We start from the raw sequence: 13,636 nt of genomic DNA on the forward strand, positions 1-13,636 counted from the left end.
ACACGTCCAGGTGGTTCCGGCTTTGGGACTGAGAAATCTGCGCAGATGAGATAGGCTTCTGGTGCAGCTAGGAGACGCCCACTGGAGGCCAGAGCCAACAGCGACCCAGAGCTGTGTGCCCCAGTGCGCCGAAGGCTCGGCCCAATCCTCCAAGGTGCTGGGCACAGGGCGTGCACTCCAAGGTTCGCTGAATAAATGTTTACACCGCTGCCCTCCCTGCCTGGAGTCGCCCGCGTCCCAACCCAGAAAATAATCGAGCTACGAGAGCTGAATGAGTGTGCAATTTAGCGAATATAAAATCTATCTTGTTTCATGCGTCTACAGGAATAAAAAGTTTTTTATTTTATTTTTCTAAGCCTCGCGTGTTTTGCTCTTTGTTTTTCTTTTCAAGAACGTTCCTCTGACTTCTATCATTTGAACTTCACCATGAGGATCAAACAGCAGCAGAGCAGAGAGAGAGACTTTTCAAAGTCTCTTCCCAACGTTATTTGGAGAACAGCAAAGGCCCCACTTTTCCGCGCTCCGGTTCAAACCTGGGTACCAGTTTTGGGTCCGAGAGAGTTTCTGGCAGCTCCCTTACCTGCGGGGGTTGGGGTGTGTGTGGGGGAGGGAGTTGGGAAAGAGGGGTGGGGGGGTCAAATCGCCCATCTCCCGCCTCTCAGGAAGGAAGCTCGGGAGAGAAAAAAGAGTGGGGTGGGGCGGTCACGACCGTCCAGGCCACCCAGGGGGGCTGCACACAGAGCCAGCACGCCCTGCGGCTCCCCGCCTTTGCAAGCTGGGCACCCGGGCGGGCAGCTGAGGCAGCGCGCGCACGCGCACTCCGCGGCCCCGCGCCCGCGCCCGGGCGGTGCGGCCCACGTGTTGCGTGTTGTAGGCGCCACAGGTTCCCCACCTGCGCCCGGGCGCTCGGGCCGCTCCGCCCCGGGCCGCCGGCTCCAAAGGACCGCGGGGTGGGCGGGCCCGGGCCCGGCGCGCGGGCTCACCCCCCGCGCTAACTCCGCCTATTTAGTCCCGGCGGCTCTCCCTCTCCCGCCCGCGTCCTCCTCCCGGCGCCCGCCCGCCCCTTGCGCCCGCGGGGTAGGAAACACTCCCGAGTCTAACTCGACGTGTCCGGAACGCCCTGGCCAGTTTCCCTTTCATTCCGCGGCCGCCGCTGCCAGCCGCGCGGCTCCCCGAGCCCCGCGGGCGCTGCCGCCGGGGGTGAGGCACCCGGGGCCGCGGGCAGAGCGGCGGGGCGGCTCGAGCACCATGCTGGACCCTTCCTCCAGCGAAGAGGAGTCGGACGAGGGGCTGGAAGAGGAGAGCCGCGAGGTGCCGGCGGCGGCCGGCGGTTCGCAGCGAGCGCTGCCCGCCCCGGCTCGGGAAGGGCGGCGGGACGCGCCGGGGCGCGCGGGCGGCGGTGGCGCGGTCAGACCCGGGAGCCCGAGCCCCTCGGTGATCAGTGAGGGGCGAGACGAGCCCGAGAGGCAGCTGGACGAGGAGCAGGAGCGGAGGATCCGCCTGCAGCTCTACGTCTTCGTGGTGAGATGCATCGCGTACCCCTTCAACGCCAAGCAGCCCACAGACATGGCCCGGAGGCAGCAGAAGGTGAGTTGCGGGCAGGACCGCGCGCCTCCTGGACTCCCCCCGCCCCCGGGCGGGCAGCGCTCCGGCCGCGGTTCCTCTGCTCCGCGCAGGACGCTGTGCTGTTGTTAGTCTTGGAGGGCAGGGGGCACCGTGGCGGGGAGGACGGTGTCTCAGCCAGCTGGGAATCGGTTGCCGCGGACGCATCTTCGCCCCGGGCTGGGCAGAATCTGTCCGCTTGGCGTCCGTGAGACCGAGTAGGACCGGGCAGCGCAGCGCCGGCCCTGCGGCGGGGCACCCGGCGGGCCGGGCTCTGGCCCGGTTAGAACGCAACCCCGGTCCACTTGAATTTCCCACGGCTGCGGTGCCTCCTGCTCGCCTAGCCCCGCTGGAGCTGGCCCTGGCCGGAGGTCGGGAGGAGTGTGTGCAGCCCGGCGAAACAGGTGGAATCCGGACACTTGCACTGGTTAGAGGGAAGTCTTCCCTAGGGCGAAGGGGTGGGAATGTGCCTCGGTGGCTGAAAAAGTAAAATGGACAAGCTTCCTGTACTGCTTTATAAACCAGGACCTCACCTCTAAACACTGCGAAAGGCACGCAGCTTTGTGGAGGTACCGTGAGTTACTAATTCCTGGGCCAGCCAGGCCCAGGGAAACGCACTATTGAGAAAAATAAAGGATTGACGCATAACCACTTCAAAACAAATGTCCCCTCCCCGCTCCCCCTCCTCTGTCCCCCCCCCCCCCCCCCAAGAGGTCGGGAGTTTGTTTCAGGAGAAATGCGTGCCGAAGACCCCAGGGATTTAATGTTCTGTAGCAGACAAAAGTAATGGCTCAAATTGCCTTAACTGGGTGTTTTCAGCAGAACCGGTGTAGACAGTCTCTCTAATGGAATGCTGAACCTAGAAGGTTCGGTAGAAATATATAACCGTCTCCTTGGTTTGGGAGCAGATGTGGAGACCTAGAGAGATTGCCCAAGGCGTGCTTACCTAGACGCACAGGTGTTTGTTAGTTTCCGGGAGTATTAACTTTAGCGGATGAGGCACTTAGAAATTTGGGGAGCTTTCGAATTGAGTTTTGAAAACCTGCATTTCAGTGTCAAGGCAGTCTCCCCACACCATCCTAACCCTGTGCACCCATCCTCTTTTAAAACAGGCCCAACCTAAGCAGCTGTTTTGAATCGTTCGTTTTCAGGGCATGCTTATAGGACGCTTCTCTGCAGCTGGAAGCTAATTACACAGACCCTTCAAAAATACCCAACCCTCTTCAGAGTCACAACCCCAGGGATGGAAAAGAGGTAGGGATCCTCTGAGTAGACCTCTGGTTTTTGGAGGAGAGAAAGGTGTCAGAGCAGCATTTCTAATCCCAGACCAATTGGCATAATTGATGACCCCATTCCTTAGATCAGATTTGAGTGCACCGGGGAGTTTTGTGAGCCTTCCATTCACCCCTAGGCCAGTACCATACTTTCTCTTGTCTGTAGCTTGCTGTGGAGATGCAGTCACCTCTTCCCTCTTCTCAATTCTGTAGGTCAAGTGACTTTCAATTTCAGTAGTCATTCTTAAACCAAGTGTAACTTTGGACAAATATAGGTGCCCCCCAAATGTATACACACACTTTGAATAATTATAAAGGCAGTGTTTATTAAAATACGTTTCATTTTCAAAATTGAGCTGTCAGCTGTTAACATGTGTGTATATTTTTTGGGGGGCACCCTGTGATAAGTGGTCATATCGAGTTCATGAATATCATCCAGTCTCCAGTGTTTTTCACTCATATTGCATTAGCACTTATTTTTGGGGCATTAAATTCTTAAAAAAACACACACACAAAAGTTTGGTGACATTAAGATGCTGTCCCATTTGGAATATTATCTTTGAAAATATTTTTTGCAACTTAGTAGTAGCTGCTTTATACTGTGTGTACTTGTTGGATTTTGGTAATGAGACAAATTTTCCCTTGCTTGTTCAGCTAGAGCCGACCTCTCTGACGACACCTGTTCAGGCCTCAGATGTTGCAGGTTCCCTTCCAGACCATCTCAATAAAGCGAGTCTTAATCTTTTTGCAGCTGGAGGGTCTTGCCTTCAATTTGCACCACCTCCTCCCCAAAAACAAACAAACAAAAAGCCCCAAACCCACACATCTGTGAAGCGCAGTAAAGCGAAGTGCAGTAAAATGAGATATGCCCTGTAGAGTGTAGAATGTTTCTCCAGAAATTGTGTTGGCAAACAGGTGCATTCCCAACTCTACCGCATGTGTTCTGTTCAAAAATAATTTGGAATACTTGGAAATTTTTCTAAAGGTTGAGAGCATTGAGTGCAGTCAGATTAACTTTTGCGAATTTTTTTTTTAATTAAAAAAAAGGAGGAAACCCTACAACAACCTAAGTAGTCAAACTTATTCAAAAGGCACCTCATACCTTTTTTTTTTTTTTTTTTTTTTAACATGTTGTTTGCTAAGGGGAGCTGGAGCAATTCTTGACAGATTTCATCCTGGACTGTTTTGAGTCGTTCATTTTCAGAGCATACTTATAGGATGCTTCTCTGAAATGGTAATAAACTATATTTTTGCGAATTTGATGCACAGGCCAATCTTGAATTATACAGTTGGGTTATACAGAGGAAATAACAGGATAATTACAAAATCACAAGCTATTGTATATTTTTATACTGTCTTCAAGTAGGCAGACATCCCATAAAAGGATTTAATAGCTTAAATTGTTGTCATTGAAATGCATATTGCTACTCACTTCTTTCTTTTTTTTAAATATAATTGGTTAATAAAATTACACAGGTTTCAGGTATACAATTTTACAATACATCATCTGTATATTGTATTGTGTGTTTCCCACCCCAAGTCACTTCTTTCAACTTGGTGAATTTAGAACTCAGAAATTGGGATCTGAAAAAAGGGTCCTCATTTTGTAAATGAAGAAAATGAATGGGAGATAAGAGCCTTACCTTGCCAGGCAGAGCCCTCTCACTGTTAGGGCTGGTGGCCTCTGAGGAGCCGCAGTGTTTTTTGTTTTTTTTTTTGTGTGTGTTTTTTTTAATATATTTTATTGATTTTTTTTACAGAGAGGAAGAGAGAGGGATAGAGAGTTAGAAACATCGATGATAGAGAGACATCGATCAGCTGCCTCTTGCACAACCCCTACTGGGGATGTGCCTGCAACCAATGTACATGCCCTTGACCGGAATCGAACCTGGGACCCTTCAGTCCGCAGGCCGACGCTCTATCCACTGACCCAAACCGGTTTCAGCTCTCAGTGTTGTTTTTCAATTGGCTCCAAAGGCCCACAAAGCTAGTGAAGGGCTCATCCATGAACTGTTTGAGAAAGCTTAATAGCTTTAAACTCACAGTTGACCAAAACATGTCTGTCTTTGATTTTGGCTGGGAAATTTCAATGCTGAGGAACAACGGTTGTTACCCTATGCCAGTTAGGCCCTCCGAGTGACTTTTCAGGAAATTCTGGGTGGTGGTGGTGGTGGGGGCGGCGTGTGGCCCGGGCACTGATAAGGTTCTGCACCAGTGGGCACACTTCCTAAGTGGACATACGTAATAAGAGTGTGAAGTAGATTGCCAATGGCAAAATGGCTTTGTCTGAGCAGTGTGTAAGCCTCTGATGCTTATTTACTTTGATTACCTTGGCACTATCTCACTGCTAAGGCCAGTAAAGATGAACTTTGGGTGGTTCTATATCATTGGTTAAAGGTGGGATCAGTGTTGAAACCGGAAAACAATGACACAGATAAAGCAAGTCAGTTATTGCTTTAGGCAATTTGTTTGTTGAACCTTTGGGAAAAAATTGAGATCCAGGAGAAAAAAGTGATAAAAGGAGTTCGTGGTGGTTAGAAGGTAGGGAGAACCTGGCAAACATGATACCCACAGAAGTGATTTAAGTACATTCACTCACGTAGCTGTGGGTTTACAAACTATAATTCTCAAATTATAACTGTCTTTCATATGTGCTTGACTTAAAGTAGGAATCGTTTTGGTTAGCCAGGAGTTTATAGGTTTCTAGTTGGTGGTTGCTATGTTCATTATTTTTGTTTTTATTAAGTTAAAGTCAGATGTTAAAAAGGAGCCAACTATTTTTTAAACTAGAAATAATGAAGAGGGAATTAAGAAGATTGAAATGGTACCTCATAACTTTCTACATGCTTCATGTACCCACGTTCTTTGCATTTTTATGTGCATTGTCACTGTAATCACACTAAATTGGGCCTTATTAAACCTTTTTATATAATTACTCCCACCACTTCACACAATTTTTCTTGTTAATTCTAAATTTGACTAATGTATACAAATAATACTGTGAAATTGCAGATGGGGATGGGGGAGAATAAGCTCCTTAACTAAAATTGATCAGGAAGAGAGCATTGTGAGGAAATAGTATTGGTGAAATAATAATTCACAGTGGGCTCTTGCCTTCAACTCTCTCCCATCCGAATATTATACTACAGTAAAGTGGACACTTCTGTCCCTCTTTAGAAATGGTAGTATTTTTGGGGTTTTGTTTTTGTTCTGTTTTGATTTTCAATCTTCTGACTGCTTATGTTATCCCTCCGCTCAGGGAAAGAACCACTTTTATAAAATACTAGATGCCCGGTGCACAAAATTCATGCACTCGGAGTCCGGGAGCCCTGTGATAGATCGCCCTGTATAGGGAGGCCTCGTCTACCCACCACAGCCCGCTGGTTGGTGGCCTGGGCCTCCCTCTGCAGTGAGATTGATTGTGGAACCCCGTGCCCCCCCCCCCCAATCCATCACCTTGCAGAGGGTGGCCTGGGCCTCCCTCTGTGGGGTGATTGTAGGGTGATGGCGGGGCCCCCCAACTAATTGCATCACACCAGCCTTGGCTGGCCTGGCACCAGTGCGTGTCATAGCATGTCATCCGGGCGGTCATTCTGCTGTTCGGACATTCGGTTGATTTGCATATTATGCTTTTATTATTATAGATTAGCTACAGATTTACGAAGATGGAGAATCGCTTACCTTATGGCAGGAGTCATTGTGCCTCAATGCTTATGCTATTGTTCCATCTTTTGGGACTGAAATACAATGGTGGCCCGATACGTTCTCAGTGCAGTGCCTGGAGGCTAAGAAATGAGTAAATGTCTGGATATGTGGAAGGGTCCCATTTAGTCTGCCTCAAAGAATTAGCGACGTATAGGATGGAGGAAGGATACCATAAAGGCAAAAGAGGAGTCTTATAGTTTTTAGTTTGCTGTGGAAACTAATGTTCCATAAACGTGTTTTGAGACCACCAGGACTCACCCCGCCCTTCTAAAGAAAGCCATAAAAGTGGTAGTACCTTTTGGTGTGCAAGTAATAACTTCAAAGAGACCCTTTCCCACTACCAATCCCAAGAGGCACGCAGCGCTTGTAGGAACCCCACAGTATCCTTGCTTTCTTGCTTGCAGGGTTCCAGCAGATGTGGGGATAGTCTAAAAATCCATCCTTTGTGCTCCCTGGGGCTTTGGGATGTTCTGGTGCAAATACAGAAGAGATAGGTTTTGTTGTTTGCTGCTGTCCTGAGGGGAGTGAGTTGGAAACCACACGTAAAAGTAAAACTTGAGACTGGTCTTAAACAGTATCTTGGAGGAAAATGATTGTTGCTTCAACTGATCCATCTAACCCTCCATCAGGGTGTCTTGAGACCACAGAACTTAATTTGGTGAAATGAGTTGTATGAATGAGAACTCAAACAGATTAAGTAATATCGGCATTTGCTTTTCTCTTTCAAAAATCAGCTGTAATTTTAATACACAATGACTGCCTATAAAGTGAAATATTGTCATGTTGTGGTTTCTCTTCAGTTTTTGTCGGTCTGTTTGTTAACGGAAACAGTCCTCTTCATTTGTACACTCACAAGATAAAAAGCACAGTTTGTAAGGTCATTAAAGACCTTCAAAGCAAAACGAAAGGAAGCCAATTGCCAGGTTATGAAATATAGGCATTCTGAATGGAAAATCCTACCAGTTATTTGGCTGTGAGGCAGGTCTCTTTTGAGTTATTGTGTTCCTTTACATGCATTTCAAATTAATTTAGACCTTTCTTTGGGAAGGAAGACGTGGGTTGCATAGTCACATGTTGTTTCAGTTTTTAGGCTAGAAAAGACCTAATGATTGTAAATAGTGGATGCATTATTGAAACAAAGGACACCTTTTCCAGGGTTTTAGGAATATTTAAGAATCAAATTATGGAACTGTTGTCTTAAATCTACAACATTTCATTTTATGATCACTGTTTAAGTTACTTGAGTGTTTGGATATGATTTCCTTTTTGAAAAGAAAAACACCTGTGATTCTTATCCTTAGCTGCACAGTAGAAACACCTTGGGGGACTTTCAATGCCATTATCCAGGTTGTGCCCCAGATTAATTAAATCAATCTCTGGGTAGTCTTAAAGCTTCCCAGGTGATTCCAATCTACAACCAAGGTTGAAAACCAATGTTTCAGACTGCAAAGCTACAGGGAAATTGCTTATTTTCACCTAAGCAAGGTGAAAGTATTTGATTAAGATTACTGAGTAATTAAACCAGTTTTCCATATTAATATTCCATATTAAGAAAAAGGCAATAGGGACGCTCTCATAAGGAACAAAGAACCCCACACATCTTAATAATCTAGGAACCACAGAAGACCCTGAATAGCCACTACAATCTTGAAAAAGAAGAACAAAGTGGGAGGTATCACACTACCTGATATCAAACTATACTACAAGGCTGTAATAATCAAAACAGCATAGTACTGGTATAAAAACAGAAGCATAGATCAATAGAACAGAATAGAGAGCCCAGAAAATAATACCTGCACCTATATGGCCAATTATTCTGTGACAGTGGAGGAAAGCATATACATTAGGGTAAACACAGTCTCTTCAATAAATTGCGTTGGGGAAACTGGACAGATACATGCAAAAAAAATGAAACTAGAACACTTTCACATCGTATATAAGAATAAACTCAAAATGGAAGACAGTGTGGAGGTTTTTAAAAATTTTGTTCTTTTGTTTTTTAGAAGTGAAATAAAAATTATTAGTGATAAGCATAGACTTCAAATCTGGTAGAACTGAGACAAAGACCAAAGTATGCTTATTAAGTTTAGCTGTTTTTCATTTCAATTGTGAATGAAACAATCAGACTCGAAGAACTTGTACAAATACATAAACTGAAAACTGGGATGCAACCAGGTTTTGTAATACGTTTTTATCTCAGTGGAAATGTATGTCTCCCCTCCTACATTGTCTCCCTTTTCTTTGTTTGGCTTTCCCACTCTCAGTGTTCTGTGTCGTTTGTGGGAACCTGTGTGTAGGAGAGTAGGGCTCTGCCCTTCACTGTCCTCTCTACATTGCTGTCACCTCCTTTGTCAAATGACTAATACTTCAGCAAGATGCCATGAAGATTATGTAAGATTTCTGAACAGCAACTAGCATAGTGTCTGGCATGGAGTAGATCTTCAAAGAGTTTTTTAAATTTATTTTCTCATAATATTCCTTCATAAAATAAATTTTTCATTCTATAAAGCATATGGCATTTAACAAAAAATGTTTGAACAGATATGTATGCTAGGCAGTATTTTAAGCACTGGGAATAGAGATGTGGACAAGACAGCCCTTAGGAACGTATATTCTAGCAGAGGGATGGGTGATCAACAAGTATATGGATTTACGTAATAAGGAATATCTAGTGACTGTGGGAGGGAGTTTGGCATCATTGGCTGTTTCAGGTCGAGTGGTCAGAGAAAGCCTCTGAGGAGCAGGTAGTGGTTGAGCAGAACTTGAAATTAAGTGAAGGGTTGAGCCACTTGAAGATGAAGAGTCTGGAGAGATAGGGCTAGCTTATATGAATTCTTTAGGTGACGGTAAGATAAAAATTTAAGTGTGATGAGAAGCTATTGACAAGTTTTGAGCAAGTTCAAGAAGGGATCTGATTAAGATTCTGAAAAGATCTCTTTGAGATGAGAATAGATAGTGCCACTACGTTGCAGAACTTGAGGGTATACCAGTTTCATGGAATTTAAAGCACTGCCTTAAAGTTGTACAGCCATGAGAATTGACTAAAGGGGCAAGAGTAGAAGCAGGAAGTTGGGAGTTAGGAGGTTGTGGCAGTGGTTCAGGTTTAAATAGGGTTGTAGACTAAAAGGTAATATGGAATGTAGGTAGTATTTATTCAACATTATTTAACCAAGTACACAAATACATTATAATGAGCAATATGCTAAAATACTGTTATTTTGAAATTAAAACATGCTAAAAATATTTAAGCGTTCTGTTAAAATAATGTATTCAAGTGGTTAAAAAGACAAGTCTTGAAGATCTTAACAATAAAAAGCAATAGAGCCAAAGGTGTGGTGGCTCAGTTGGTTGATATTGTCCCATGCACATTAGGGCACATACCCAGGTTGGGTGCTTGATCCCCTGTCGGGGTGCATGTGGGAGGCTGATGATAGATGTTTCTCTCTCACATAAATGTTTCTTTCTCCCTCTCCCTCTATCTCAAAAATCAATAAAATATATATTTTTAAAAAAGCAATAGTCCCCTGTCCCATTCCTTTCCCTTCCTAGTCACATGCCCAGAAGGAACCCTTTTCACTTTTTAACTAGTAATGTTTTAAATCCTATCTAATAAAAGAGTAATATACAAATTGACTGTCATTCCAACACACAAGATGGCTGCCCCATGTGGACACAAGATGGCTGCCACAAGATGGCCATCAGGGGAGGGACCAGGTCTGCAAGGGAGGGCAGTTGTGGGCCATCAGGCCAGCAGAGGAGTGCAGTTGGGAGGGACCAGGCCTACAAGGGAGGGCAGTTGGGGGCGATCAAGCCTGCAGGGGAGGGCAGTTAGGGGTGATCAGGCCAGCAGAGGAGGCAAGTTGGGGGCGACTGGGCCTTCAGGGAAGGGAAGTTGGGGGGACCCGGGCCTGCAGGGAAGGGCAGTTGGGGGGGACCCAAGCCTGCAGGGGAGAGCAGTTGGGGGGGACCAGGCCTGCAGGGGAGGGCAGTTAGGGGCAATCGGGCTGGCAGAGGAGCAGTTAGGCATCAATCAGGCTGGCAGGAGAGTGGTTAGGGGTTGATCAGGCTGGCAGGCAGAAGCGGTTAGGGGCAATCATGAAGGCAGGCAGGCGAGCAGTTGGGAGGCAGCAGTCCTGGATTGTGAGAGGGATGTCCAGCTGCCTGTTTAGGTCTGATCCTACCGGGATCGGGCCTAAAGGGGCAGTCAGACATCCCTCGAGGGGCAGTCAGACATTCCTCAAGGGGTCCCAGATTGGAGAGGGTGCAGGCTGGGCTGAGGGACACTGTCTCCTTTCATTGCCTTTTCACAGTGGACAATATTATAAGCCAGTAGTTCTTAAGGGGGATGGTAGTACCCTTTAAGCAGATGTTTAAAATAAGTGTGGCCCTAGCTGGTTTGACTTAGTGGATAGAGCCTCGGCCTGCAGATTGAAGGGTCCTGGGTTCGATTCCCATCAGGGGCACATGCCTGGGTTGCAGGCTCAGTCTCCAATGGGGGGTGTGCGGGAGGCAGCCGATCGGTGATTCCCTCTCATCACTGATGTTTCTATCTCTCTCTTCCCTCCCTTCCCCTCTGAAATCAATAAAAATGTATTAAAAATAAATAAATAAATGGAAACAATAGTTAAAATAAACTTAAAAAAATAATTGTGGGGTGTTTTTGGTTTTCTCAATGATTAGGGGTTACTACTGGTATTTAGTAGGGATCCAGGGATTCTACACATCCTGAAATGCATGATGAATTGTCCATCACACATGGCATTTGCATGTTCACATGGACACTTACGTTGGTAAAGATAGTTTATAATTATTTGAGTCACAGGGTTTAATATGTAATTATTTTTTTCTAGAAATACAACTCTTGGGTAAATGGAGGGAAGATTGCACTTTATTTTGTTAGGAACTTTTCTGAGAATTGCTCATCGTTTTTGGAAATAATGTCACCAACAGCAATGATGCTTGTGACATTTGTGTTATCAATGCAGGATGCTTGTGTCAGCCTTCACTTACAGTTGTCACATTCTCCTTGATTTTATAGATATATACAAAAACGATTTAGCCCTTATGTCAAAATGTCAAAAGTAAAGCATAGTGTTGACAACAGTTAAATATTTTCTAACTTCCCTTAAGTTTAGATTCCTACATTATATAAGAGGGTCTAGGCATCTAGTTTATGTTCTAGACCAGCTATGCCTAAGCATTTACATACTAAGATACATGTTATTTCACTTTATTATTTCTACTAGAGGCCCGATGCATGAAATTTTTGCAAGGGGCTTGGCCCTCATAGCCGCGGCAGCTTGCCTTGGACCTCACAGCCCTGGCTTTGTCTGGAAGGTCATCTGGAAGGATGTCTGGAAGGACGTCCAGAAGGTCGTTCGGCTGTCCGGTCTAATTAGCATATTATGCTTTTATTATTATAGATTCCAGTTAGGATCATGTATTTATAATTTTTAAAACATCTGTGCAGATAATATAACCTGGTAATAGATGTTATTTCTGTGTAGCAAAAGGGTTATTTTGTTTTCTTTTAAAAAGGGGCTTAGCAGGGCCCAGTAGGAAATAGCTGTCATACTCCAAGGGAGCAAGTCACAAACTACAGAGGGTCTGACAGGTTTAATGGAACCAATGAGGGATGTTGGAGTACTCAATAGTTGGCTGCAGAGGAATGCCCTTACTTACCCCTCAGCCTCCATGGGCAAAAGGAGGGAGCTGTGGCCTGAGCTGGGCAGGAACTAAAGCTGTGGGAGAAAGAAGCTCAGGTCTACAGGTGAAGAACTAGTCACTGACCACTGGGCATGGTAGGGAGGGAGTGAAGGGAGTAAATCTCCTCTTGCTCTTCCTTCCCTCCCTCTGGTTTCCTGCTGACACTTCACCCAAAGGGAAACCCTATGAGAAGATGTGGAGCAAAACATACTTGGCTGTTGCGGTTCATTAGCCTCCCAAGGCGCAGAGTAGTGTGGACAATAGGGGAGAATGGCTCTGGAGGCCAGAGGTGGAGGGGATTCTCAGCACATGGGATGTTGTGTCTGATTAGGTTTGAGAGTCAATATTCTAAAGGGAAGCACTAATTTCTTGTTTTTACCTTCCTCGCCCAGATATGTTCCTCCTGTAGCCTTTCTCTGACTCAACTAATTTCTGAGTCTGTGTTTGGACAGCAGGCTGAGAGATGTCATTCTCATAGTTCCTTTTGAGTTGGAGACACTGTTTTCCTATTCTCTCATTTTTTAAAATATTTTTATTAATTTCAGAGAGGAAGGGAGAGGGAGAGAGAGAAACATCAATGATGAGAGGGAATCATTGATTGGCTGCCTCCTGCATGCCCCCTACTGGGGATCGAGCCCACAACCTGGGCATGAGCCCTTGACTGGAATCAAACTCGGACCCTTTAGTCCACAGGCTGGCGCTCTCTCCACTGAGCCAAACCAGCTGGGGCAATTCCCTCACTTTGTTTGAACTTTTTCACATGCACCTTTATAAGAAAGTGTGATAAATCGTCTGAATCCATGCAGGTCTGAGACTTTGTTTATTCTGATGGGAAAATTGACTGGGCATGGAAGTCTGGGTTGAACTCATTCTCCCTCAGAACTTTGAAGGCATGATTACTCCATAGTGTTTTAGCATCCAGTGTTGCTAATGAAAAGCTTGAAGTGTGGTTTCACTTTTAAGTGACCTTTTTTCCCCTTTCTCAAATGATTTTATGTTCTTGTCTTTGTTTTTAGGGGGTTCTAAAATGCTACAATAATCCTTTTGTCTTTAAAAGTATTTGTTGTGCAAGGAACTTGTTTCCATTCAATCTGCCTACAGGATCATGTCTTTCAACTCTTGGACATTTTTATGTGAAGTTGGAATGGAAGGCCAGGTGGTAAAGAATGGTGTTTGCTTTCTTTAAGGTGACACAGCTTGTTGAAATCATCCTACTGGTTTTTAGCACACTTACAAACCTCGAAACGTTTCTATTTGGATGAATTTTCATCAATTTGGATGAATTTTCATCATACTGAAGATAGTCATTAACAAACAGGTGTTTTCTCTTTGCTTGCATCTTGGCTTTA

General features: G+C 45.4%; 1 protein-coding gene across 3 annotated transcripts in view; it reads left to right on the forward strand.

The window, feature by feature from the left end:
• The first annotated feature begins 1,087 nt into the window (after positions 1 to 1,087).
• The window catches only part of CADPS2 (calcium dependent secretion activator 2), a 484,731-nt gene continuing 472,182 nt past the window's right edge, over positions 1,088 to 13,636 (forward strand). Inside the window, exon 1 of one of the 3 annotated variants that reach the window (XM_079786439.1) lies at positions 1,088 to 1,587. In XM_079786439.1, coding sequence (XP_079642565.1) covers positions 1,249 to 1,587 — 339 coding nt within the window. In that variant the 5' untranslated portion in view covers positions 1,088 to 1,248. The remainder of the gene's footprint in view (positions 1,588 to 13,636) is intronic. The other 2 variants (XM_079786438.1, XR_013814316.1) reach the window with 2 other exon arrangements.

Source organism: Cnephaeus nilssonii, assembly GCF_951640355.1.
Source record: "Cnephaeus nilssonii genome assembly, chromosome: 12".
Lineage (NCBI taxonomy): Eukaryota > Metazoa > Chordata > Mammalia > Chiroptera > Vespertilionidae > Cnephaeus > Cnephaeus nilssonii.